The sequence below is a fragment of the Chelonia mydas genome, chromosome 3 (assembly GCF_015237465.2).
Source record: "Chelonia mydas isolate rCheMyd1 chromosome 3, rCheMyd1.pri.v2, whole genome shotgun sequence".
Classification (NCBI taxonomy): domain Eukaryota; kingdom Metazoa; phylum Chordata; order Testudines; family Cheloniidae; genus Chelonia; species Chelonia mydas.
This window is the reverse complement of record NC_057851.1, coordinates 151884881-151912259: the sequence shown is the minus strand read 5'-3', so window position 1 is coordinate 151912259 and position 27379 is coordinate 151884881. Positions and strand designations below refer to the sequence as shown.

General features: G+C 43.8%; 1 protein-coding gene across 6 annotated transcripts in view; it reads left to right on the top strand.

Annotated features, from left to right (window-relative positions):
* Positions 1-27379, top strand: part of XDH (xanthine dehydrogenase) — an 81466-nt gene that overhangs the window by 31313 nt on the left and 22774 nt on the right. For 5 of the 6 annotated variants that reach the window (XM_043543550.1, XM_037895601.2, XM_007071756.4 and 2 more), the window contains 12 exons: positions 1511-1620; positions 7701-7885; positions 11305-11479; positions 12207-12296; positions 13080-13249; positions 14634-14757; positions 15281-15400; positions 18874-18970; positions 20968-21092; positions 22949-23082; positions 24653-24740; positions 25499-25585. In XM_043543550.1, coding sequence (XP_043399485.1) covers positions 1511-1620; positions 7701-7885; positions 11305-11479; positions 12207-12296; positions 13080-13249; positions 14634-14757; positions 15281-15400; positions 18874-18970; positions 20968-21092; positions 22949-23082; positions 24653-24740; positions 25499-25585 — 1505 coding nt within the window. The remainder of the gene's footprint in view (positions 1-1510; positions 1621-7700; positions 7886-11304; positions 11480-12206; positions 12297-13079; positions 13250-14633; positions 14758-15280; positions 15401-18873; positions 18971-20967; positions 21093-22948; positions 23083-24652; positions 24741-25498; positions 25586-27379) is intronic. The other variant, XM_037895604.2, reaches the window with a different exon arrangement.

Below are 27379 nucleotides of genomic sequence, written 5' to 3'. Positions count from 1 at the left end.
GTCAAGCCTGACCTTAAAAACCTGTAAGGAAGGAGATTCTACCACCTCCCTAGGTAACGCATTCCAGTGTTTCACCACCCTCTTAGTGAAAAAGTTTTTCCTAATATCCAATCTAAACCTCCCCCATTGCAACTTGAGACCATTACTCCTCGTTCTGTCATCTGCTACCATTGAGAACAGTCTAGAGCCATCCTCTTTGGAACCCCCTTTCAGGTAGTTGAAAGCAGCTATCAAATCCCCCCTCATTCTTCTCTTCTGCAGACTAAACAATCCCAGCTCCCTCAGCCTCTCCTCATAAGTCATGTGCTCTAGACCCCTAATCATTTTTGTTGCCCTTCGCTGGACTCTTTCCAATTTATCCACATCCTTCTTGTAGTGTGGGGCCCAAAACTGGACACAGTACTCCAGATGAGGCCTCACCAGTGTCGAATAGAGGGGAACGATCACGTCCCTCGATCTGCTCGCTATGCCCCTACTTATACATCCCAAAATGCCATTGGCCTTCTTGGCAACAAGGGCACACTGCTGACTCATATCCAGCTTCTCGTCTACTGTCACCCCTAGGTCCTTTTCCACAGAACTGCTGCCTAGCCATTCGGTCCCTAGTCTGTAGCGGTGCATTGGATTCTTCCATCCTAAGTGCAGGACCCTGCACTTATCCTTATTGAACCTCATCAGATTTCTTTTGGCCCAATCCTCCAATTTGTCTAGGTCCTTCTGTATCCTATCCCTCCCCTCCAGCGTATCTACCACTCCTCCCAGTTTAGCAGTCCTTTCCCTTGACTGCTTAGTTCAGGCCAGAACACAGGGGAAAAAACCCTGCATGTAACATTAGGGACTCTGTTTTAGTCTTTCTGGGTGCTAAAGAGCCAGGGAGAACCACAAGGCCTATCTATGTTCAACAGTCTCAATAAAGAATCCCTTTTGCCTTTGTTATGGCAGATGTTCAAAGGAATCCCACTAATACCCCTTCCAAAAATGCTTGAAATTGAAATTGAAACAAAATGATTAATTAGTATTATTTGACATGCTTTTTGACTTGCTGAAGATTTTGAAAAAAAATTGTGTTTTGAAAGATGATGGTTTTTTTCAATGTTTTGGAATTGCCAGCAAACTGAAAAATCATTTATTCGCATATCCCTAATTGGGATGTTGGAAACTGATTCACTTGGGTGTTTGGAATGAATTAAGATCAAAGGGACATATCCCAAAATCTTTATTTCCTGTTTAACTCAGTCCTTATGCAGGCAAAGCTCCCATGGAAGTCAGTGAGAGTTGTGCCTGTGTCAGGACTGAGCTGAACTTGAGGAAGTAGTTCAGAATCTGGCTAAAAAGAGTTAGAAATTAAGAGGAAAAATAACTGAGATCAGATCAAATCAAATTTAGTTTATGTAACTACAAAGTCCTCTCTATGTGCCTGACAATAATTCTTTACCTGGATGAGATGGGAGACTATTGCCTGATATACTTGCCCAACCATTTGTTTCTCTTTCCTCAACTTGTTCTACAGAGGGCAGAAGGACTATAAGGATGGATGAAAACTTCTTTACTGGTTACAGAAAGACAGTGCTAAAGCCTAAGGAGATATTACTCTCCATTGAGATGCCTTACTCTAGGAAGGTGAGATGCTGGAATTAACAATAGTCTAATGGCTGTGTAAAGCTGAGCTGGTGTTACCCTATAGGGGACCCAGAATGTCTAATGCTTCTAATCTAAACTAACCTTTCCTTGAAGACTGACTTCCAGCAGAGATGTGCTTAATTAGCCCTTAATTCCAGCAGAGATGTGCTTAATTAGGTCAGCTAGAAGGAAGGTCATTTTTAGAATGGCTGCCCCCCTCTGGATCACAAATGTTCTGTATTCATTTGGGCTATGGTAATATGCCACCAGATGAGGGACTCCAAACATTATTTAAGTCTCTTCTAGTGTCTGTCCACCAGACACATATAGATCTTCTCCATGTACTTAACCTTTTAGGCTATCAAGAGATGTGGGTGGTTCCACATCAGATAAAAACAAGCCAATGGAAATTAATGGAATATTTTTAACTGCAACAGTTGAGAATATTTTCCTCTGAAGCTATCTGACAATACAATTTTTTAAAATAAATTTTAAATGTAATGAACATCTCTACTTCTTTCTGGGTGATTTTCTAGGAGGTGGGTAAAGACGTGAGTGGGAGAAGCTGAAAGGCTTTTCTACCCAGTGTTTTGGCTAGTCTAACAAGGTATTTCCCCAAGAAAGTCCCAAACTGGACTTGTTATCCTCAGCCAGTTCCCCACTACAGCTGTTTTTTGGACTCTTCACTGCTAGTTAATTGTCAAAAACAATTCTGCTTGCACTGTGATGGGTGTTGTGGTTCAGTTCCATCTCCATAAGGAGCAGGATGACAACTGGAGAGGTAAAGTACCAGAGCATTGATTGGTTGACCAGTGAAGTTGTGAGCCATTCCTCTATAACAAGAGTAGGGCTGACATGGGGAAGCGGGCATTATGGAGAAATACACAGCTGAAAACAGAGAGAGGAGCCTACCAAATGCAGGCATTTAACTTGTACAGGAAGTAATCAGTTCAGCAGAACATTTCACCTAAGTGTTTTGGGGCGTTTTTTCCTCCCAAGTGAGTTTAGATCTGTCAGAAAGTGCTAGTTTAACATTCCTGCAGATTCAAGTTCCGTATTGATCACAGTGAAGCTGGTGGCACTGCAAACTTCCCCATGCAGTTCTATTGTAATTAACCATTGGAACAATTTACCAAGGATTGTGGTGGATTCTTCATCACTGACAATTTTTAAATCAAGATTGGATGCTTTTGTAAAAGCTATAGGAATTGTTTTGGGGAAGTTAGTTCTATGGCTATGCTATACAGGAGGTCAAACTATATGTGGATCTATGTTTCTTGAGTGTGCGCTGAAAAGTTAGTCTCTAGGGATAAGAAGGTAGTGCAATCTCTGTGTCCATACTGTCCTTGGCCTGTTTGCTGAGACTGTAAACAGAGGGGCTGATCAGGATGGTGGTTTTTGCAATGTGGACTTTATTCTGCTGGGACCTGGACTGAAGCCATGAAACTCACTTTAGACTGAACAATGGTCAGATCTGTTCACTACTGGCCTGGTCTGAATTTTAACAAGTCACACAGAGGTAAAAAGAAAAGGAGTACTTGAGGCACCTTAGAAACTAACAAATTTATTTGAGCATAAGCTTTCATGAGCTACAGCTCACTTCATCGGATGCTCACAGAAAGCTTATGCTCAAATAAATTTGTTAGTCTCTAAGGTGCCACAAGTCCTCCTTTTCTTTTTGTGGATACAGACTAACACGGCTGCTACTCTGAAACCTGTCATTATACAGAGGTAAAAGGCTCTATATAGCATTATCAATGATGAGTCATACAATTGTCCTCCTCGGAACCTACATTTTTTCATATCCATTAAGACCATCATGACTGGTGTGGAGAAAGTAAATAAGGAAGTGTTATTTACTCCTTCTCATAACACAAGAATTAGGGGTCACCAAATGAAATGAGTAGGCAGCAGGTTTAAAACAAACAAAAGGAAGTATTTCTTCACACAATGCACAGTTAGTCTGTGGAACTCTTTGCGATGGGATGTTGTGAAGGCCAAGACTATAACAGGGTTCAAAAAAGAATTAGATAAGTTCATGGAGGATAGGTCCGTCAATGGCGTCCCTAGCCTCTGTTTGCCAGAAACTGGGAATGGGAGACAGTGGATGGATCACTTGATGATTACCTGCTCTGTTCATTCCCTCTGGGGCACCTGGCATTGGCCACTGTTGGAAGACGGGATACAGGGCTAGATGGACCTTTGATCTGATCCAGTATGGCCGTTCTTATGTTCTTAATTGACATGACCTGTAGGTCATGCTAGATGGTCACCATCTGACCTTGAAAACCAAAGCTACTTTTGAACTCTTGGCATATCATGAACTCTTGACTGAACTTTGGCTTATGGAGATCAGCTCAGCAAGACTAAAGTTTGTCAATGGATGGACAAATCTATACGGTAGGAGGATTTTCCCTCTTCTAAGTGGCAGTCAAGGTGTTCTGGGATCACAGTTTTTGGCAGTTGGTAAACCAAGTTAAAGAAAGGCTGGTTTAGCACAGTGCCAGTATGAAGGGTCTGATTTTCCATTGTGTCACACCAGTTTTATACTGGTGTAATTCTGTTGATTTCACTGGTGTCACACCTGTATAACAAAATAGAGATTTCAAGCCCCGTGTTCAGCAATCTTCACTGTTGTTCAGTGTTGCTGTAGTTTTGTTACACTGTTGTTTTATCCCGTGGAGATGGCATTTTGATGGTGAATGCTGATCCCTCTAGTTTGTGTACCTGCACTTTGGGATCTTTTCATCTTGAGCTTTGCTCTGTATCCTCAGCTTCATGATGTAAACGGGTTTACCCAGCAGGAGAAAATTCAAAGGGTGACAACCAACCCCTCCTTCATCTCTCACATTAGTGTCCTCTAATTGTAATGTTATTATTGGACATCTCCACTGACCTCCCTCTTTTGTGAAGATTGACGGAGGTGGTGTTGGGTGGTGGAAGAAGTTCACATGGCAGTGATGTCCCTGAAAATGTGAACATTGGCTATTACACTTTGTCCATTGAGTTGGCATTGTTAATGTGATGTAAGCTGGGGATGCTGCCATCTGACACTTGGGGGAGGGGAAAGAAAAGGGTAATTTGATTTGCATCTGTAACTCTTGATGCTACTGGGAAAACCCCTTCTCCCTTTGTCTTTACTGCTCGCAGTCAAAAAGATGTGTTTTTACTGACAGATGACTAATGCAAGTTAGCTAGCCCACTGTAAAATCTTAGTGGAGACAAGGCATGGTAGTTTTACCATAGCATAGCTAGCCAAGGTCAGCTGTGTGTTGGGGGAGCATAGTGTTGACCTTGTGTAGGTACATGGTGGGGTAAGCTGCAGGTGCCTTGTTTAGCTTGTGTTAGTTATCTCACTGTAAAAAACGCACCTTTTGGGTAGTGAAGGCATAGCCTCAGATATGGAGTCTGCAGGAGATTTGCTGAGTGTCAACCTCTCACTGTCATTTCATTACTGGAAAGCTCTATTGAAATGCAAAGTGAGGGCAGAGGCTGCATTTCCTCTTCTTTGCTAGTTAATTAGCATAACAAGCAAATTGGCAGAATGAGGTGCGTTGGCAAGCAGGGCACCAAGACATGCTGCTTTCATATTATCTGCTGGCTGCCCACTAATTAGGGCCGTGTATGGAAAGATGCATGGAGGATGTGACATGAAAGCTTCAGCTGTGCACTTCCAGTAATGAGCTCTCAATGTACAAAACCAGGCTCTTGAGAGAGTGCACTCATTAGAAACAATAGAGGGATCACTTCTGGCTGCTGCTGCTGGGGGGATAATTAACTGACCAGAACTTGCTGCTGCTCAGTGTCTTGCATACATACCATCACTGAGCACTCTTTACAGCAAACTACTGAAAAGAGTGACATAAAGGGACTGATTCTTTGCTTACTGCAGGATACCAGTAATGTCAGTGGGAGTTTCTCATACCCTGTATGGCAGGGAAAGACTAGGTCCAATATGACCTAAGGCCCTCCCGATCAGCTAGTTGAAGCTGGTATTATTTGTACACATTGAGCATCATTAGTTGCAGGTGAACTGGTGTGCGTTGAATGTGGCAGCTATTTGTGCCCTGAAGAAAATATTCTGAAAAAGAAAAGGTTCCTGCTAGTGCACTCATGGTGCACAGCAGGAATGCGAGGTGGTTGTTATGCTCCAGCATGGATGTGAGTCAAGTGCTCAGCAAGGTCGTCTGCACTGGGCAGAACAAAGTCACAAACCCCTTGCCCATCGACTCCCTTATTCCATCAAATGCCATCCTCTGTGTGCAGTTTGGACAAGTTTAGCTGCATGCTGACCTTTTAGTTAGGAGTAAGTTGTAGCCACACATCAGCAGTCCCAGTCAAGCAGGGATTGGGTTCCCTTGTGCCCCTGGAGCTATACTGATTTACACTAACTAAGGTATGTCTACACTAGAGAGCTTACTATGGCGCAGCTGTACTGAGGCAGCTGTGCCTCTGTAAGATCTCTCGTGTAGCCACTCTATGCTGATTGGAGAGAGCTCTCCCGATGGCATAATAAATCCACCCACAACAAGCAGCAGTAGAAGCTCTCCCACTGCCATAGTGCTGTGCACACTAGCCCATGTGCCAGTGTAATTTATGTCACTCGTGTGTGTGTGTGTGTGTGTGTGTAATATTCACACCCCTGAGTGATATAACTTTTGCCAACATAAGTGATAGGGTAGACATAGCCTTAGGTTCTGGCCCCAGATGTTTAGCTGATTTCCCTTAATCTGCATTTAGCTCAGCAATTCAGCAATTGCACATATAATTGCCAGTTTTACACAAATTCGTGTTGGCTTTTGAGTGCACACTTTGATCCACCTGCAGTTTTTGTAAATTCATTAATGGAGTGTCGCTGAAAATTTGGCTTGTATGGTGAAAAGCTTTGAGCAGTTAGTTATAAGGAGTAGACAGAAATTAAGCGGTAGAAGCAAGAGAGAAAAGAAGAGGAATATTTTGGAATGAGGCAAAGAGCCAATAAGTTGGAGAGATACAGGGAGTCCATGCCAGATACTAGGATCTGCTGAAGAGAACTGCCTGAGATTTTTTTTAAAAGTAAAAGGAATGTTGGAATCCCCATTCCTGGAGACATAAACTAGATGAGATAAAACCCCGCCGGAGAACAAACTGAACGAACAAGTTAGGAGGTGTTTGGATCCATGCTCTTAGTCTGACCCATTTTAGAGCTGGTGTGAAATTTAGTTCTGTCTTTGAGTTAAAATTTCAAGGACTCCCCAGATGTGTGTTATTTGGATCTATTTTTTTTTTAAAATCAGGCCTGTATTTAATTAACATGAAAAAATGATGGAATTGTTGAGAGAGGGAAATAGAGCTGGATGAACCTTTTCCCTCTGGAACATTTTTTCTCGAAAAAATGCAGAGGTGGTGACCCAAACATTTCGTGAATTCATGTTGAAATTGCCAAATTGTTTTGCTCAAAAAATAGTTTAAAAATTTCACCAAAAACTCAAAGCATTTCATTTTGACATTTTCTGTTGAAATGGTTTGATTGTTTTGAATAGAAATGACTCATTTAGAAATCTGTTTTACTTTTACTTCATGCTTTTAAAAGGTGAAAATCCTCAAAAACAAAATGAAATGTTTAGTTCTGCATGAAACATTTTGTTTGGACACACATTTTTTCAACTTACTGGTTTGCCAAAAAATTCAAACAATTTTTTAAAAATATTTTTTGGTTTGGCCAGTGAACCAAAAAATCAGTTACTCATATAGCTGTAGTGTGAAAATCCATAGTCATTCATTTCTTTCCCAAAGCTAGAGAAGAGAGAGGACAGGATCAAAAGAATAGTCCCCAACAGTTTTCAAACCTTCCCAGGAAGAATGAGTGACTTTGTGCACCTGATGGACTGGACCTTTCTTAGCTGGCCTAACACCCAGCTTTGAATCATGTGAAAAATGGTCTTGTCTGAAGCATGATTCCTCATTCAGAATGCAAAGTCAGCTCTCCATCTGGGATTCTGTTGGGTATCCTTGTCACAGGGATAGATTACTCGGCTGTCCACATTCTTCTGCCCTTGCTTGTGACCCAGGTTGAGAACAAATTCTTTGCTTTCCTCTAGCGTGAGTATTTCTCAGCCTTCAAGCAGGCTTCCCGTCGGGAGGATGACATTGCTATAGTGACCTGTGGAATGAGAGTCCTGTTTCATGAAGGTAGCAACCGAGTCCAGGAGATTAAGCTGACCTATGGAGGAATGGCTCCCACAACTGTACTGGCAGAAAAAACTTGCCAGGATCTTATCGGCAGGTAGGAGAATCATAATCTGATCTTTTTAGCACAGAAGGGCCTCTTAGTGCAACAGTGTTCATTTTAAAGGGTTATTTTTATAGTAGCAGACCAAATTTTCTGAATCCTCACTTATGGTATATGTAAGAGGTCATGAAAAACAAGGGACAGAAGAGTGCGAAGTTTGGATAAAACCCTGCATAGATCTGGGGGCTTGTCTGACCTTACCCAGACCCCTTCATGATCTCGTGTGATTTCCAGTACTCCTTGCAAGGATTAAAGCACCCTCAAAGAACTGTGGAGTCTGTCACTGATGCTATTTCATTAAGCCATAGCCATGTTTTAGATCTGCCACTGTTTGTTTGAATATACTGATTGAGCTGGTCAAAAATATAATTCTTGTCCTCTGAGAAATTCCGAGATTTTCAAATTTTATTTAGTCCTGAATCATGACGAAAAGCAGAAATTTCAGAATTTTTAGAGAAACGAAATATTCCGAAAATTCCCTTTTCAATTTATCATTTGGACTTTTATATCATATATAATCAAAACAAAGTTGAAATGAAACGTTTTGATAATTCCTAAATGTTGATGAAATCGTTACATTTCCTGGGAGGAACTTTTCAATTTCATTGACTCAGCATCTTCTTATGGAAAAAACATCGACTCAAGGAATATTTCCAACACACCTCTGAACAGCATACTAACCCACAGAGAGCTTCCTACCAAGACTACAAAAAGAAGGATTCTGGGTGGACTGCTCCTGAATGTCAAAACAACAGACTGGACTTCTACATAGAGTGCTTCCGCTGACATGCACGGGCTGAAATTGTGGAAAAGCAGCATCACTTGCCCCATAACCTCAGCCGTGCAGAACACAATGCCATCCACAGCCTCAGAAACAACTCTGACATCATAATCAAAAAGGCTGACAAAGGAGGTGCTGTCGTCATCATGAATAGGTCAGAATATGAACAAGAGGCTGCTAGGCAGCTCTCCAACACCACTTTCTACAAGCCGTTACCCTCTGATCCCACTGAGGGTTACCAAAAGAAACTCCAGCATTTGCTCAAGAAACTCCCTGAAAAAGCACAAGAACAAATCCGCACAGACACACCCCTGGAACCCCGACCTGGGGTATTCTATCTGCTACCCAAGATCCATAAACCTGGAAATCCTGGATGCCCTATCATCTCAGGCACTGGCACCCTGACAGCAGGATTGTCTGGCTATGAAGACTCCCTCCTCAGGCCCTACGCTACCAGCACTCCCAGCTACCTTCGAGACGCCACTGACTTCCTGAGGAAACTACAATCCACCAGTGATCTTCCAAAAAACACCATCCTTGCCACTGTGGATGTAAAAGCCCTCTACACCAACATTCCACACAAAGATGGACTACAAGCCATCAGGAACAGTATCCCCGATAATGTCACGGCAAACCTGGTGGCTGAACTTTGTGACTTTGTCCTCACCCATAACTATTTCACATTTGGAGACAATGTATACCTTCAAATCAGCGGCACTGCGATGAGTACCCGCATGGCACCACAGTATGCCAACGTTTTTATGGCTGACTTAGAATAACGCTTCCTCAGCTCTCGTCCCCTAATGCCCCTACTCTACTTGCGCTACATTGATGTCATCTTCATCATCTGGACCCATGGAAAAGAAGCCCTTGAGGAATTCCACCATGATTTCAACAATTTCCATCCCACCATCAACCTCAGCCTGGACCAGTCCACACAAGAGATCCACTTCCTGGACACTACAATGCTAATAAGTGATAGTCACATAAACACCACCCTATACCGGAAACTTACTGACAGCTATTCCTACCTACATGCCTCCAGCTTTCATCCAGACCACACCACATGATCCATTGTCTACAGCCAAGCTCTATGATACAACCGCATTTGCTCCAACCCCTCAGACAGAGACAAACACCTACAAGATCTCTATCAAGCGTTCTTACAAGTACAGTACTCACCTGCTGAAGTGAAGAAACAGATTGACAGAGCCAGAAGAGTACCCAGAAGTAACCTACTACAGGACAGGCCCAACAAAAAAAATAACAGAACGCCCCTAGCCATCACCTTCAGCCCCCAACTAAAACCTCTCCAATGCATCATCAAGGATCTACAACCTATCCTGAAGGACGACCTATCACTTTCACAGATCTTGCGAGACAGGCCAGTCCTTGCTTACAGACAGCCCCCCAACCTGAAGCAAATACTCACCAGCAACCACACACCACACAACAGAACCACTAACCCAGGAACCTATCATTGCAACAAAGCCCGTTGCCAACTGTGTCCACATATCTGTTCAGGGGACACCATCATAGGGCCTAATCACATCAGCCACACCATCAGAGGCTCGTTCACCTGCACATCTACCAATGTGATATATGCCATCATGTGCCAGCAATGCCCCTCTGCCATGTACATTGATCAAACTGGACAGTCTCTACCTAAAAGAATAAATGGACACAAATCAGACGTCAAGATTTATAACATTCAAAAACCAGTCGGAGAACACTTCAATCTCTCTGGTCACTCGATTACAGACCTAAAAGTGGCAATACTTCAACAAAAAACCTTCAAAAACAGACTCCAGCGAGAGACTGCTGAATTGGAATTAATTTGCAAGCTGGATACAATTAATTTAGGCTTGAATAGAGACTGGGAGTGGATGGGTCATTACACAAAGTAAAAACTATTTCCCCATGTTTATTCCCCCCCCCCCCCCCGCCCCACCCCCCACTGTTCCTCAGATGTTCTTGTCAACTGCTGGAAATGGCCCACCTTGATTATCACTACAAAAGGTTTTTTTCCCCCCCTGCTCTCCTGCTGGTAATAGCTCACGTTATGTGATCACTCTGGTTACAGGGTGTATGGTAACACCCATTGTTTCATGTTCTCTATGTATATACATCTCCCCACTGTATTTTCCACTGAATGCATCTGATGAAGTGAGCTGTAGCTCACGAAAGCTTATGCTCAAATACATTTGTTAGTCTCTAAGATGCCACAAGTCCTCCTTTTCTTTTTGCGAATACAGACTAACACGGCTGCTACTCTGAATTCTGTTGGAATGTTATTGTTGTTGATTATACCATTGCTACGGTGGCTACCAGGGGAGTGTTTTAGAGAGCAGAAGCAGAGAAGGTACTATGGAGAAATGGTCTCAATTATGCAGTTGCAGAGCACTGCACAGTTGCATCATCTCTTACTTTCTCCTTACTAAAACAGAACTCCCAGTTATGCTAGGGGTAAGGCATGAGAAATGAGACAGAGATTTGTCATTGTTTGTGAGGATGTCATGCTGAGGTGTTGGAAGGATTAGTTAGTGAATGTCTGGCAAATGTTTTGACAAAGTAGAGTGCTAGGGAAGTGCTCCATATTATTATTGTTATTTATTTATTTGTTCCTGTGCAGAGAATGGAATGAAAATCTGCTGCAGGAAGCCTGCCGCCTGTTGGCAGATGAGATGAACCTGTCTCCTTCAGCTCCCGGTGGGATGGTGGATTTCCGACGCACGCTCACCCTCAGTTTCTTCTTTAAATTTTATCTGATAGTTCTTCAGAAATTAAACAAGTCACCCAGTGGGAATGTGAGTGCTGCTCTCCCCTTGCTGGGGTTGGAATAGAGGGGGTGAAATAAAAGACTCCACAGTAGAACTGAACCCAGACAGAGTGGGCAGATTCTCAGCGTATTGTGAAAAGTGCTGTTTTCAATGCACAGGCCCTGTGCTGGGGAGAGGGTGCAGAAGGAATCCATTCTGCCAAGCCACTCTGTGTTGTAATAGCTGCTGTGGCTGCTGCTGCTGCTTCTTCTGTGTAGGGTAGAGATCAGAGTATCTGCATTGCAGATCCATTAGCTCAATCCTGGCCTACGCACCCTCACTTCTCCTACAGTGGGCTCTGCTCTGTAGCTGACAAGCAGGCGCCTAGGTTTCTGCTCTCTCCTCGCACTGTTGAGCTGTTGCTGTCCAGAGGGGCCTGTGACAACATTGCCTCTTGCATTGTACAAAGATGGATGAGCCTACTGAGGATTGAACCCTGGACCTTCTCTGCTAAGAGCATGAGCCTCTACTGCCTGAGCTAAAGTACCTGTTGTCTAACTCCTTTATGTGGACCAGCCTGTAAAGGGGACACATCACACCACTGAACTGCTGGGTTACATCGGCAGACTGAACCACGTTAGATGTGAAATTGCACAGTCTGGGGTGAAAGTTACGTGAAAAAGAGGAAGAGGCCAGAGGCTACCTGGGAGACATAAGAGAAGGGAAATAGAAAACAGATAAAAGGGATGGTCATTTTTTAACATGTCTTTGGCAGAATAACCTTGAAGAGTTGGTCCCCTCCAAATACATGAGTGCCACTGAGGTGTTTCGTAAAGATCCTGTTGCCAACGTCCAACTCTTCCAAGTAAGTAGCGATATGCACACAGTCCAGGCTTGCCTCCTCCATGAGTCCAGACTCACTATATTCTATTTCACCTCCTGAGCATGGCCAGCATTTGTCCTTGCCTGGATTCTGTCACAGTTGAGATCTTTATTGATGCTTTAAGCACTTCCTTACTGGAGTACTATGATGTTTTCTCCTTTAGGTTCCCAGAAACCTGGTTGTCTAAGTGTATGACTCCCAGCAGGCTGCAGCTAGAGAGCTCTTTCTGTTCAGCTCCATCGTTCCCCCCATCCTTGTCAAATTCACTGGCTAACCATCCAGTTCCAAATTCAATTCAAAACTGTGCTTCTGCTTCCCAAAGCTCTTGGGCTGGCTCCCTTCTACCTCTGTCCTCATATCCACAAACACCCCCTGCCTGCTAACATTAACCCACCACTCACTGCCAGTTCTGCTCAGCAGAGAGAGGGGAAGATGCTTTTAAATTTGTACTCTCCCATGCTAGCCCTCCCTTCAAGCTGTTGGGTCATGTCAAAGAACACTTCAAACCCTTCTCTTCTCCTTAGCTTAGAGTTGTCTTTAAGCCGAATTTCTCTGCCCCACCTCTTTTTCTGTCACAGCATCTTCCTGTTCCACTCTCATACTCACTCACCCATATTTACTTTCCCTTTTCCCACTCCAGCTACTTCCTACCTCCCTCATCACTGTCATAGGAGATGCCTTCCCCTAACCTCCCCCCCCCCCCCAGCCTCAACATCTGTTACCCTATGGTAGGAGCAAGGATACCTAGTGTGTGTTTTGCTACAGGAAGTGCCTGCAGGACAGTCTGTGGAAGATATGGTGGGACGGCCCGTGGTGCACCTTTCAGCAGCCAAACAGGCATGTGGAGAGGCTGTCTATTGTGATGACATGCCTTGCTATGAAAACGAACGCTACCTAACGCTGGTCACCAGCACGAAAGCCCATGCCAAAATTATGTAAGTGCCCTTTCTGTGCACTGGCGTTTGTACTGTGTACTGTGAACTCTTAGGACTCAAGCATCGTCCAGACCACCGGCCCTGTTTCTCCTCAGAGGTGGTTGCTTCTCAGTGGTTGATAAATAGATCTATTTATTATGTTTATGTCACATCATTTGTCCCAGAGGAATCCCAGGTTTCATACACAGAGATTAGTCCTGGCACTATTAGTCATACCTGGAGTGTGACATAGCAGCTGGGAGGGCAATTGAGGTAGGCAGAATATACCTGGCTAGTAGGCCATCACATCAAACCACAATCCATCTCTTGCAAAAAGTGCCATGGGATCTTTAAGAACCATAATGATCAGAAGGCCGAAACAATGTTATGTCTTATCTGAAAGACGTATATTACAGTATTGTCTGGGGAAGTAGATTAATTCAGTGGTTAGGCATCAGACTGGAAGTCAAGAAACCTGGATTCTGTTCCTTGTGTGAACTTAGGCAAGTCACTCCACATCTCTGTGCTTCAGTTCCCCTCCGTAAACAAAGATAATAGTGTGTACCTACCTTTTAGAAAGCACTTTGAAATCAATATATTAAAACCATTACATGAGTATTTAATGGTTATTTCCTGTATTAACCATAATAATAGACATTCCCATCCTCCTTAGCATGCATTTGTCTGGCAGTCTGGAAAATATTGGTGTACTAAGAGTTCATTGATGACTGAAACACCTTTGACTGGCTGTAGCTGAAAACAGAATTCTACAGAAAAAAGTTTTAGCTAAATGTCATTGTCAGTGGTCACTAAAAAAACCATTTCATCAGACTGTTGGTTTACAGGATTTTAAATTGTAATCACACTTACAGGCAAGGGTAAATGGTGTACAAGTGAGCCGAAAAATGGCCCCAACCAACCCATTACAAGGAGCTTTCTCTGTGTATATCTATTTATCTAACTAACTAAGATATTTTGTTTATGCATTCTCTTATTGGTTAACGATTCATGTAGTAGTGAGTGAGATGCTTATCTCTCAGAGTAGCATATTGTAAAAGGATCTAAATATATTCCTTTATGGACTACTAATTTCTTAACGTTGACAACAACCAGCCAGTCTGAGTGTTTGACCATCCTGACCCCTGGATTCTGTGGGCATAATTCTTCACTGCCTTGCCCCTTGTGTAGCCATTTACACCTATGCTAAAGGAGTACAAAGTGTTACCATTCTGATCTGGCATCATTCTACACCTGCCCTGCACACTTGTGAATGACTGGACAGAGGGCAAGAGAGTCAGGGCAGAAAATCAGGCCCTGTAGAATCTTTAATATGCCATGTAAATTTATAGTGCCATGTACAAGAAAAATAATAATTCTCTGCTGTTGGTGTTCCTCACTTGTTTAGTTCTATAGATACAACTGAAGCCCAGAGTGTCCCCGGTTTTGTGTGTTTCATCTCTGCTAAGGATATTCCTGGGAGTAATGTCACTGGGGTTGCTAATGATGAACTTGTTTTTGCTGATAACACGGTATGTAGTTTCTTATCGTTTTTTAAAAAGTTGTCTGTATAGAGTATAAAAGGCCAGGAAATTGTGGGGTTAACTACTTCTGGGGAAGTTCTCCGCAATATGTGGAGTGAAATCTTGACTCTGTTGATGTCAGTGGCAGTTTTGACATTAACTTTGGTGGGGCCGGGAGTTCTGCCCCTGAATGTTCTTCTTTAAACTGCAGACAGCTGCAACAAACTCGCCCAGTCCTGTTACCAGTAACAGAAGGTGCCATGTTGTCACGCAATGGGATATGAGTATTTACTGACTTCCCCCTGTCTGGGTGACTCTTAAGCCCCAGGTTGGTGGCAACAAATCATTAAGCTGGATTTACACCAGTGTAGATAAATATTTCTCACTGTGCTTGAATATCAGAATTTTTCTCATTGTACTTGAAGCTGGTTTTAATTGATTTGCTCAAAAAAATATGATGCACAAAAAGAAATCAGTGTGAGCCTTTCAGTGATTTATTACAGTGAGTATTAGAATCTCTTTTTATGCATAGGTCACTTGTATTGGCCATGTCATTGGTGGAGTGGTTGCAGACACACATGAACATTCCCGAAGAGCTGCTAAAGCTGTAAAGATCAAATACGAAGACTTCACACCTATTGTCACCATTCAGGTAGGATGGCACAGATTTGATCATATGGTTAGTCAGCCTAAGACCCCATAATGCCCGCTTGAGTCCTGTTTTCCTGAATATGGCTAATTGGATTGTTGTTGTTGTTGTGTATTAAGTCACTCATGTTTTTAGCATTTGTGACATAGCTCAACCCTGATGGGTGTGGTAGAAGAGCCTAAATAAAACAAAATAAAGCTCTGATATTTATTGGTTGGGAATGGAATCATAGGACTGGAAGGGACCTTGAGAGGCCATCTAGTCCAGCCCCCTGCACTCATGACAGAACTGTTATCTAAACCATCCGTGACAGGTGTTTGTTTAACCTACTCTTAAAAATTTCCAGTGATGGAAATTACACAACCTTCCTAGGCAATTTATTCCCATGCTTAATTACCCTGACCGTTAGGAAGTTTTTCCTAATGTCCAACCTAAACCTCTCTTGCTGCAATTTAAGCCCATTGCTTCTTGTCCTATCCTCAAAGGTTAACAAGAACAATTTACCTCCCTTCTCCTTGTAGCAGCCTTTTATGTACTTGAAAACTGTTATGTCCCCCCTCAGTCTTCTCTCTTCCAGACTAAACAAACCCAATTTTTTTTCAATGTTCCCTCATAGGTCATGTTTTCTAGACCTTTAATAATTGTATTGCTCTTCTCTGGACTTTCTCCAATTTGTCTGCATCTTTCCTGAAATGTGGCACCCAGAACTGGACTCGAGTTGAGGTCTTATGAGCACAGAGTAAAGCAGAAGAATTAATTCTTGTGTCTTGCTTACAACACTCCCGCTAATACATCCCAGAATGATGGTTTGCTTTTTTTGCAAAAGAGTTGCACTATTGACTCTTGTGTAGCTTATGATCCACTATGACCCCCAAATCCCTTTCCATAATACTCCTTCCTAGGCAGACATTTCCCATTTTGTATGTGTGCAATTGATTGTTCCTTCCTAAATGGAGTAGTTTGCATTTGTCCTTATTGAATTTCATCCTATTTACTTCAGGCCATTTCTCCAGTTTGTCCAAATCATTTTGAATTTTAAAGCACTTGCAGCCCCTCCCAACTTGGGATCATCTGCAAACTTTATAAGTGTACTCTCTATGCCATCATCTAAATCGTCAATGAAGATATTGAACAGAACTGGACCCAGAACTGAGCCCCGCAGGACTCCACTCGCTATGCCTTTCCAGCTTGACTGTCAACCACTGATAGCTGGCTGGAAAACTGTTCCAGAGAGAAGTTATCACCCACCTTGTGTTTCCCTAGTTTGTTTTTGAGACGGTCATGTGAGACAGTATCAAAAGCCTTACTAAAGTCAAGATATACCACATCTACTGCTTCCCCCCATCCACAAGGCTTGTTACCCTCTCAAAGAAAGCTATTAGGTTGGTTTGACACAATTTGCTCTTGACAAATCCATGCTGACTGTTACTTATTACCTTATTATCTTCTAGGTGTTTGCAAATTGATTGCTTAATTATTTTCTCCATTGTTTTGTGGGTACAGAAGTTAAGCTGACTGGTCTGTAATTCCCCAGGTTGCCCTTATTCCCCTTTTTATAGATGGGCACTATATTTGCTCTTTTCTAGTCCTCTGGAATCTCTTCCATCTTCCATGATTTTTCCAAGATAATGGCTAATGGCTCAGATATCTCCTCAGTCAGCTCCTTGAGTATTCTAGGAATACTCCAGTACAGTAGTTCCCAAACTTGTTCCGCTGCTTGTGCAGGGAAAGCCCCTGCTGGGCCTGGCCAGTCTGTTTACCTGTCGCGTTGGCAGGTTTGGCCAGTGGCCACGGTTTGCTGCTACAGGCCAATGGGAGCTGCTGGAAGCGGCGCGGGCCGAGGGAGGTACTGGCGGCCGCTTCCAGCAGCTCCCATTGGCCTGGAGCAGTGAACCGCAGCCAGTGGGAGCTGCAGTCGGCCAAACCTGCCAACACGGCAGGTAAACAAACCGGCCCGGCCCGGCCCGGCAGCGGCTTTCCCTGCACAAGCAGCGGAACAAGTTTGGGAACCACTGCTCCAGTACATACCATATTGTCTAATATGAAGGCAGTGGTCCAAGTTCTGTGAAAGATCGCAGTCAGTGTGAAGTCACTAGGTTTGTACCAGGGGTATATCAGTACAGAATTTGGCTCATTTTCAATATTCTGGGCCTGATTCAGATTGCACACCTGCTTCAGACAGGTGAGACTTCATTGGGGTTACTCCTAATGTGCAGTGGTGTGAGAGGAAAATGGAGCCCTCTAACTACCTTACCCTATTAACTCTATGTGAGACTTTGCAGAACATTTTGCCTCTTTTCTAAGACTAATGAAATTAAGAAAATGGCCCTTGAAACTTACTTTAGACATTTCTATTGACACATTGAGGACAAACCCATGAAAATACAATCAGTTAGCTAGTTTCCAAAGCAGAAGAACTCTGTGTATAAACAATTCATGACCATTGCATGTGTTTCTGATGATACAAGCAAATGTCAATATTGAATCATAAATCACCACTGGATAAGAGAAACTAACTGTTGCTAACAGTACTTATAAGACTTACATAAGAATTCTAAGGATTTAAAGTTACCATGGGATTCTAGTGAATTTTGTAATGATCAGTACTGCATGTCCATGTGACTTGTAACATGAAATGGGCTTATCTGACTGTACAGGCATAAAGCGGATAGATATATAGATATCTTTCATTGACACTGCTTGAATGTAGCTCTTCTTGTTTTTGGAGTATTTTATGAGGAAGTTTCCTTGTGAATTCACAAACTGTATTTGAAAGTTGTTCATTTTTGGAGGCTATCAAATAACGGATGCGACCTTTGGTATGAAAATGTCAGATCATTTAAGGGCCCAGATTAGAGCTGATCGAAACAGTTTTTTTCCAAATGGAATTTTTTGACAAAAATGAAAGCACTGAAAAAAATAAAAAAACAAAATATTTAGGCTGAAAATGGGAGTTGTAATTTGCTTCTTGTGGCCCTATTCTCTTCATGAGCTGGGATCCCTCATGGGACTATATCTCCCATAATGCATCACTGTCTCCCTCTCTTGCTGAGGGAAAGATATGCATCACGGGGTCCCTGTCTGTGATGCATTATAAGCAATATAGTCCAGCTGGGGATCTCAGCCCACAGAGAATAATGGGAACATGATGAGCAAATGACAACTCCTATTTTTGGCCAAAACACAAAGAAACAAAAAAATACAATTTTCCACAGAAAGCAGACATGTCTCAATTTTTTGTTGAAACCCCAATTTTCTGTCAAAAGACAATTTAGATGGAAAATTTTCGACGAGCCTTAACTCAGATATCAACAGGCCTTTACAATTAAAAATTTAATTAGTCTCAAGCCAGTTTTCCTGGCTTTGTCCCACAAACTTCCTCTTGAATTAGAGAAAAGTACTGATGCCACTCTAGTTGAAATATTTTGATCTACTGTCTTTCCAGGAAACTTTAATGTGTAACTATATTTTTCCAGGAAGCTATTGAGAAACAATCCTTTTATAAGTCTCCAAAGAAGATTGAGAAAGGAGATGTCCAGAACGGATTTGAAGAATCCGATCACATTGTGGAAGGTGAGCACAAATATATCAACTCTATTTTTTGAACAGATATAGCTCCTTAGCCTGCAACCTTCACATGAGAAATCCCATTGAAATCAAGAGAAGCAATTGCACGAGTAAGATTTTATCATGTGAATAAGGCTTGTTGGACTGGGTGCAAGGTTTCATTTTACTGAAAATAACTTTGTGTAAATAGACAATGGGTAAAACTTTCAAAAGTTCCGATGTCAAATTTTCTAAAGTGACTTAGACACATTGGCTTTGTTCACCTGGAGAAATTGACTGGAATAGATCCCTGTGTGAACACTATTTTGGAATAAAAGTCACTTAATTATGGGCTAATTAATTACTCCACTTAGCAACTTTTATTCAGAAATAGAGTGCCCACACAAGGAACTATTCCGGAACAGTTTATTCCAGTCTGTTTCTCCATGTAGATAAGGCCTCAGGAGCCTGTGTCTCTTTGAAAATCAATGGATTTAGGCTTCTAAGTGCCTAAATCCCTTTTGAAAATGGGGGCATAGTACCTTTTAAAAGGTCTTGTGACAAATATGGAGCTGTCCTGTAGTAATTTATTAATATTATATATTGGCCTGGTGTCACGGGGTGCACTCCTCTAGGGCGCCTCCTCCTGGCTGCTCTGGGGATTAGCTCTATCCAGGTGCTGAACCTTCCTATGGTGGTCTTTCCACTCATCTTCTTCTCTCATCCTATGGCCCCTCTCACTCCAGAAGCTGCAGCTTCCTTTTCATGACTCGGCTTTCCAGTCAGGTCACTATGATCCTCCCCTTCTGGTGTACCAAAGTCTTTCAAGGCAAACTGTCCCAGGCTGTCCGCTCTCTGCCATCTGGTGTGTGCCACTTCCTCAGTGACTGACAGGGGAACCCGGGCCTGTCCTCTACTCCAGGTTCCAACTCTGGGGCCCTCTCCAGGCAGAGCTTGGCTGCTGATATCCTATACCTTGCTGCCTTTCCCCTGAGCCTCTCCTATCTTTCTGGCTCTCCTCCTTCTCTGGGTTTGGCAGCCCAAACTCCCTACTCCCAGGGAGGAACTGTAGGCTACCTATCTCTGCTCCCCCCACACACCTCCTTTCTCCCAGGGAGTGACTGCAGACTACTTCCCTGGAGCCCCATTCTGCTCTCAGCTCCGGGGCTTTATACAGTCCCCTACTGTTCCTGAGCCTCATTTAATCAATCCCTGCTCCCTGACTCCTCCTCCAGGTGCAGCCTGGGGAGTTAATGGGCCCACCTGGCCACCTTAACCCCTTCAAGTCATGTGTGGGGTGGACACCCCGTCACACCTGGTTATTGGGGTCTGTATGAATATCTTGATTTAACTCAAAAGGGGCCTCTCTGGAATATAGGCAGGAAGGAGAAGAATAGCCACTTATCAGCAAACACTTAAGAGCTATTCAGGGACAGTGCCAGAAGTGTTAGCTGGAATGCCTGCCTCAGCCTCCAGCCAGCAACTGGAACTAGTTTGACCCGGAATAGCCACGGCCTGCCAAACACAGGAAAACAAAGAACTCTGGCAGGGTTTTAAAAGGACATTCTCCCAAAGGTGAAGGGAGAATCAGACACAGGAACCTGCTGTCTGGTGTCTGCCTAGGGTAGCCGTCGTGGGATGGTAGGACCTTAGCTAAGGTAGCCATGTGTGTAGACTTGCTTGTTGTTTTAAAATTCCATTTCCCTAATGCTTTGTTCCTACTGGTGGTTTTAAGAAGGGTGTTTGCTCGCTATATATCACTGGTCACTGGCTCCCGAAGGAAAGAAACAGAGGTATCCAGTTGAACCTGCAGGGTAATAAGCAGTCATAGATGGGTTGTTGTACCCAGAACCTGGTCCAATAGTGTGAGACTTGTGACATTCCACCCCAAAACAGATAAAGACATGAGGCCTACCACTTGAGGGGGTACACTCAGAGAGACCAGAAAGGGGACAGAGCTGCAAACAGCCCTGTAGCAGCAATGGGCCTGCATGTTTCTTCACACTTTTTCATTGGTTCTGTAGGGGAAATATACATTGGTGGGCAGGAACACTTTTATCTGGAGACTCACTGCACCATTGCCGTGCCTAAAGGTGAAGATGGAGAGATGGAACTGTTTGTGTCCACCCAGAATCCAATGAAGACACAGGTAACTTCTTTTATTGACCCATCTGTCCATGGTGAATTTGGTGCTATGGAGATCACTCCTATTAGACTGGGATAAACTGTACGTCTGCAATAGATGCTAGATTTCTCTTGTGTGAAAATAGAAAGCTGGCTCAGAGAGATGGGACTAGGCTATAAAGTCTTTTAGATTTAGGTCACCAGTGGTAATCCAGTTCCTGGTGGCAAGTGTTCATGTTGCAAAAAACCCTTCCATTTTAGCTTGCAGTAGTCCAGGGGTGGGCAAACTATGGCCCGCGGGCCACATCCGGCCCATCAGACCTTTTGATCCAGCCCTCAGCTCCCGACGGGGAGTAGGGTCGGGGGTTTACCACATCTCGGAGCCGGAGGGAGGACATGCTTCCGGGAGTTGCTTGCAGTAAGCGCGACCCGGAGCCTGCACCCCTGAGCCCCCCCTGAACCCCAATAACCTGCCATAGCCCTGATCCCCCTCCTGCCCTCTGAACCCCTCGATCCCAGCCCAGAGCCACCTCTTGTACCCCAAGCCCCTCATCCCCAGCCCAGAGCCCGTACCCCCAGCCAGAGCCCTCACCTCCCCCCCCTTGTGCCCCAACAGCCTGCTCCATTCTGATCCCCCTCCAGCCCTCTGAACCCATTGGTCCCAGCCTGGAGCCCCTTCCTGCACCCCCAAACCCCTCATCCCCATCCCCACCCTAAAGCCCGCACCCCCCAGCTGGAGCCCCTCTCCCCTCCCACAGCCGTAACCCCAATTTCTTGAGCATTCATGGCTTGCCATACAATTTCCATACCCCGATGTTTCCCTCAGGCCAAAAAGTTTGCCCACCCCTGCATTAGTTGTTGGCTATCTCAGCAGAAAGGCCAAGGGTTGAATGGGCACAGAGGTTGAGTTTCACTACAGAGGTGGGGGTGATATAAAACCCAATTAACTGGAACGATCCTTTCCTCTGTAGGGGTGATCCTTTCAGAATAGGATGGCCAGACAGCAAGTATGAAAAATCGGGACAGGGGATGAGGAGTAATAGGCACCTATATAAGACAAAGTCCGAAATATCGGGACTGTCCCTATAAATTTGGGACATCTGGTCACCTTACTTCAGACCAAGCAGGGCAATGTGGGTGAGCTTGCAAAGGCTCTGCCTGTGCTTTTGTATTCTTGTGGATAAATTAAAACCTTGAAGACTGAAGAACAATAATGTGCCTCCAATGAGCTCTACAATCACTCCAAAAAGAGAATGGACTTTTATATGGCTATTGGAAATATCCATAGTTATTAATTACGGTAAAACTTTTGGAAGGGATATTAAACCTCATGCTTCAGATCTTGGGCCTATCTCTAACTATTAGGTCTCATCTTGGTCTCTTTGTGGGGGATAGATTATCCCACATCTGCCTTCTGCAGGGATCTTACCCCTTCCTCAGAAGCTTCTGACCCTGGCCACTGTTGGAGACAGGGTACTGGGCTAGGTGGACTTGCTGGTCTGATCCAGCATGACAATTCTTCTGTTCCTTCTTAAGTTGGTAAAAAGACTCTATTAATAGGTAAGGAACCTAGCAAGCAGATGACTTTCGATTCCAGTTCCTTGATTACAAGCTTCCTGCCTGAAAAACACAGAGCCTGAAAAACACAGAGCCTTTTCTGCAAGTGGAGATGGTGTGCAAACTTGTCTGGAAGCTTTGTCTTATCTATTTATCCATCAGTCTTCTTGTATGACCCTCCCCCCATGACCACAGTGTCTGAGCACCTATGTTGATGCTAAAGACATAGGAGAGAGGAAGTTAAGACTGAGGCTGTTTTTGTTTCTAGCTCCCAAGTGCCCTCACTGCTGCCTGCATGACTATCCTATTTCCTTTTCCCTTTAGGAATGTGTTGCCAATGCATTAGGGGTCCCAGCGAATCGAATTTTAGTTCGAGTGAAGAGAATGGGAGGAGGTTTTGGAGGCAAGGAGTCCAGAAGTATTCTTTTGTCAACAGCAGTAGCTGTGGCTGCATTCAAGTAAGTTTTGCTGTTGAGAGGTGGGCTCCTTTGCCACGTACGGCATAGACCCAGGGGTCACATACCATTGTCCTTTTTAACAAGATGAAGGAGGTCGGAGTGCTTTTGATTCAGGACTGGTGCTGAAGCACTTGCTTCCTGGACCAGAATCTTTCTCAGCTTCTTACTCCCAAAGGCTTTTAACAGGGTTGAGAATCCCTGGGGTAGGTCACTGATGGGATCCTCAGCTGGAAAGGGAAGTTTAAACGGCTTTCAAGCAGATGCAGCCCTCGAATGGTTTGTTAATACATGTGAATAGAGTGGGCAGAGCAGCAGGATGACAGCCATCTCTAACATCAACTGAGGGAACCTGAAGGAAATAAAGCCACATTGTTGATCCTTCTGTGTTTCCATGTAGCTACTGTATCTGAAATGCTTGGTTCCCTTCTTTCACTTCACTGATTCCCCAGCCGCCTTCAGAACCCAGCACAAACCTCACCTCAGCTACACTGTGTACCAACAGGGATATGACAACCAGTTCCCCACCCTAATTCTTGCTGATATTACTAACCCTGCACCACCGCTGCCTGCTCTTTCCGAGTACCCGCTGACAGTTTGATTGTACTTAGAGATGGGCCCAATCTACAGAATACTGAACCCGAATGTCAAATGCCCCAAAATTCAGGGGTGTTTGGACCTGGGGTTTTGGTTCAGCCCATCATAAAGAGCCTGGCCATTTGTGAAATTTGGATCAGGATTTCAAAGAAACCCCAAATTTAAGGTTTTTGTTTCTGGAGCTTTGATGGGGGCCCATCTCTAACTGTACAGTTTCCATTTTTGTAACTGAATATGTACTTTGAAGTGAGAGTTGTGTGTGCAACCTGTCATAAAGCGGGGATGCACTCTGCCAAGGATACTGCCTGGATACTGCACGTCAGCAGTAACTTTGATGGAGTCCACTGGGGTCAGTTGCTGTGGTGGAGAAACTCTTGCCTTTTCTCAGGAATCAATAAAACAATTTATTTGTTTTTCCTCTGCCCTCTGTAAGCCACATAAAGTATTTCATATTCCTGGATGTTTCTGCTCTGAAACCTCAGAAAAAGCAGATGAAAGGCAGAAGGCTCATTAGACAAGGGAAAACAACTCTTCCTCCTAAGGGATGAAATGTAAACTCACTTAAATAACTAAACAACTAAAACCAGGCTAAAGTCAGGCTGTCAGACAGAAGGCTAGTTACGCTCAGCACCATTACATAATTAAGCTCGCTAGAGGATGTTAATTAATGATGAATTACTTAATGATTAGTATCCATGTTTCCAAGAAGCCCTAGTATCTAGGCACTGTTGCAAGAATATAAAACACCAAATCCCACTCTATAAGAAGACAGACCTTGGCCTCTCCTGCCCATCCATAATGCTAATTGCTTGAGAGGAAAGAGAATAATCCAGGTAATTTACTTGCTAGCTCATGCAGCCACTGCCAATCTGCAGCTTAGTTGTAATGAAAAATCCTACAAAAAGAGAGAAGTCTTTCCCTGTGCCAAGAAGGTAGCAAGTTTCAGACTCAGCATGATCAATGTATCCTTTAACAGGATTGGTCACCCTGTACGATGCATGCTGGATCGAGATGAGGATATGCTGATTACTGGTGGGAGACACCCCTTTTTGGGACGCTATAAGGTACACAGACATTGTGAAAAAATATACATGTATTATCTAGATAATGTCACGTTAACAAGTGTAACTGAGTAGTGAGGTATTGTAATGAATTAGCTAGTGTGTATGTCACTGACCTGTACTGGATAGAATCAGAGAGGCTCACCTGGGTCATATTCCCTAAACTGCTGACACCTAACTGAGATTCTCCTTTAGCTGAAGAAGGGCAAGCCTGAGCTTTTGGAGCAGAAGTATCTAATTTCTGTCTCCACTGCAACTACAGCATGTGGCATATTGACAAATGTAACGCTCTTTAGATGGCCATGCATTTGTTATTGTTCTATGTAAAGTTCTGTTACCTCATGCCTTCTCAAAACCTCATGGAGCTTCTCTTTATATTTGACTTTTCTTTGGGGGGAAAAAAAGAGGGTTTGGCCACCATGAATGAACGATACTCACTCAAGAGGTGTTCCTTCTGGGGGGGGAAGGTTGAGGCTCATTGATGGGACCCCTGGTGAGAGAAGCCTCCACTGGTACTGCCCATGATGTAGTTGTTCTGTGACTAAGCAGAAGACATCACCCACCAGGGCTGACAAGCTGCCACCTTTTATCAACATGAGGGCCATTCAGGGTTGGGGTTTTTTTTTGGAACAAAGTTGTTTCTATGACATTTTGTCTTCTCTACCTGAGGAGTGATATCTTCTTGTCAAGATGTCAGTAGGAAGGGTTGTATGGACTTAAGCAACTAGTGAGGATAAACCTGAAGGGACTGTTTTTCTCAGGTCGGCTTCATGAAGAATGGCAAGATCAATAGTTTGGAGGTGTCCTACTACAGCAACGGGGGCAACTCTGAAGATCTTTCTCTGGCCGTAAGTAGGAAAAAATGTCCTGGCTGTTAACTAGAGAAACTGACCTGACAGAAATGTTGGGAAAGAAGCTTGTCTTGGAGACTGAGGCCTGCCACATTTCATTTCAGAGTTGCATTCAATTTTCAACTGTCCCCAGCAACCACTCACTCATTTTGTTCTCCGTTGTAACTGAAGACAGAATGGGCCCACTGTGCAGTACCAATAACTGAGCCAGCTCCAGCGGAGATTGCCATGGCACATGGTACACAATCCTCACTACGTCTGTAAGAATTCAGACTTTGCAAGAGGCTTCAGGAAAGTTTACTGTATAAGACAGATGAACACAAATGGTGGCAGTAGATTTGTTGCACAGTGCAATATGGATGCTGTATCATCAGTATAGCAATGTAGTTCTTAAAGTCGTAGTTACTAGATAAATGAAATAAATGACCATTGCATGTCTTTATTTGCTATTGATAGTAATACTTAGTGCTTATAGGTGCTTTGTTTTCAAAGCACTCTGCAACCACGGACTAATATTTGGACATGATTTTATCTGTTCAATAATTACAAATAGTTAAACAACATATTGCCAAAAAAGATTCACTCGTTCTATACACTTAGTTTAAACACATTAGATGGTACGAAATGTAAAAATGTACAGTAATGGAGCTTTAGAGCTGCAGTAGCTTTTTGACAGTTTTAAACACAATTTTGGAGTTAGGTTCTTAGTGACCTGCATTTTGTATGTGGGACCCATTTTGCCCTGGATTACATCAGAGTTGCTCCCATTACGCTCATCTTGAGCTGGGTGGGCATGCTGTATGGGAGCGCAGAGATTAGCTTATTGCCCATTAAGAGTCTTTTGTGATTAAATTAGGGTGGGATTGTTAAAAGTGCTTAGCATTGGCCTCACGCTGTTCCGGTTGAAGTCAATGGTAGAACTCCCCTGGACTTGAGTGGGAGCTGAGTTGCACCTGTGCTGAGAGCTTTTGAAAACCTCACCCTAGTGCTGGCAGTGTGCTTGGTGCTGTACAAAACTAGGAAGGAAGGGAAGGGATCTGATCCTGCAAACACTACTGTGTATAGTCCCATCGACCACCCTTACTCATGTAAAAAGAACAGGAGGACTTGTGGCACCTTAGAGACTAACAAATTTATTTGAGCATAAGCATCCGATGAAGTGAGCTGTAACTCACGAAAACTTATGCTCAAATAAATGTGTTAGTCTCTAAGGTGCCACAAGTCCTCCTGTTCTTTTTGCAGATACAGACTAACACGGCTGCTACTCTGAAACCTTACTCATGTAGTCATCCTCACTCTCACGGGCCCAGATTCTGGTTCCCTTACTCACACTGAAGCCAGCAAGGCTACTTGCGCGGTAACATACTACTCACCTGCATAAGGGTGGCAAAGTCAGGCCCACAACTAGTGCCTATTTAAGGGCTGGATTGTGGCATTTAGCTGCAGTCCAGAGTAGGGACCAATGTGCAGCAGCACCAACCCAAAGGAGGAGCTTTCAGAAGGGCTTTGCTTCAGGAGTCACAATGCCTCCTAGAGCTCCATGGAGCACAGGGTGTGTGTCAATGCTGCGCTGTCCTTTGGGAAACTGCAGCAAGCTCCTCCTTCTGGGGCCAGCCAACTCCATGTGCCAGTGCAGTCCGGGTTGGAGCCTGGCCTTGCTTCCGTCACTGCCTTCCTTTGGGGTGATTTGCATCCCAGGGACTCACACAGAAAGCAGTCCTCCTTTTGTAAATTAGCCCTTGCCACCTTATTGCATCACATCACTGCTTTAGCAAGACGTGTAAAATCTGA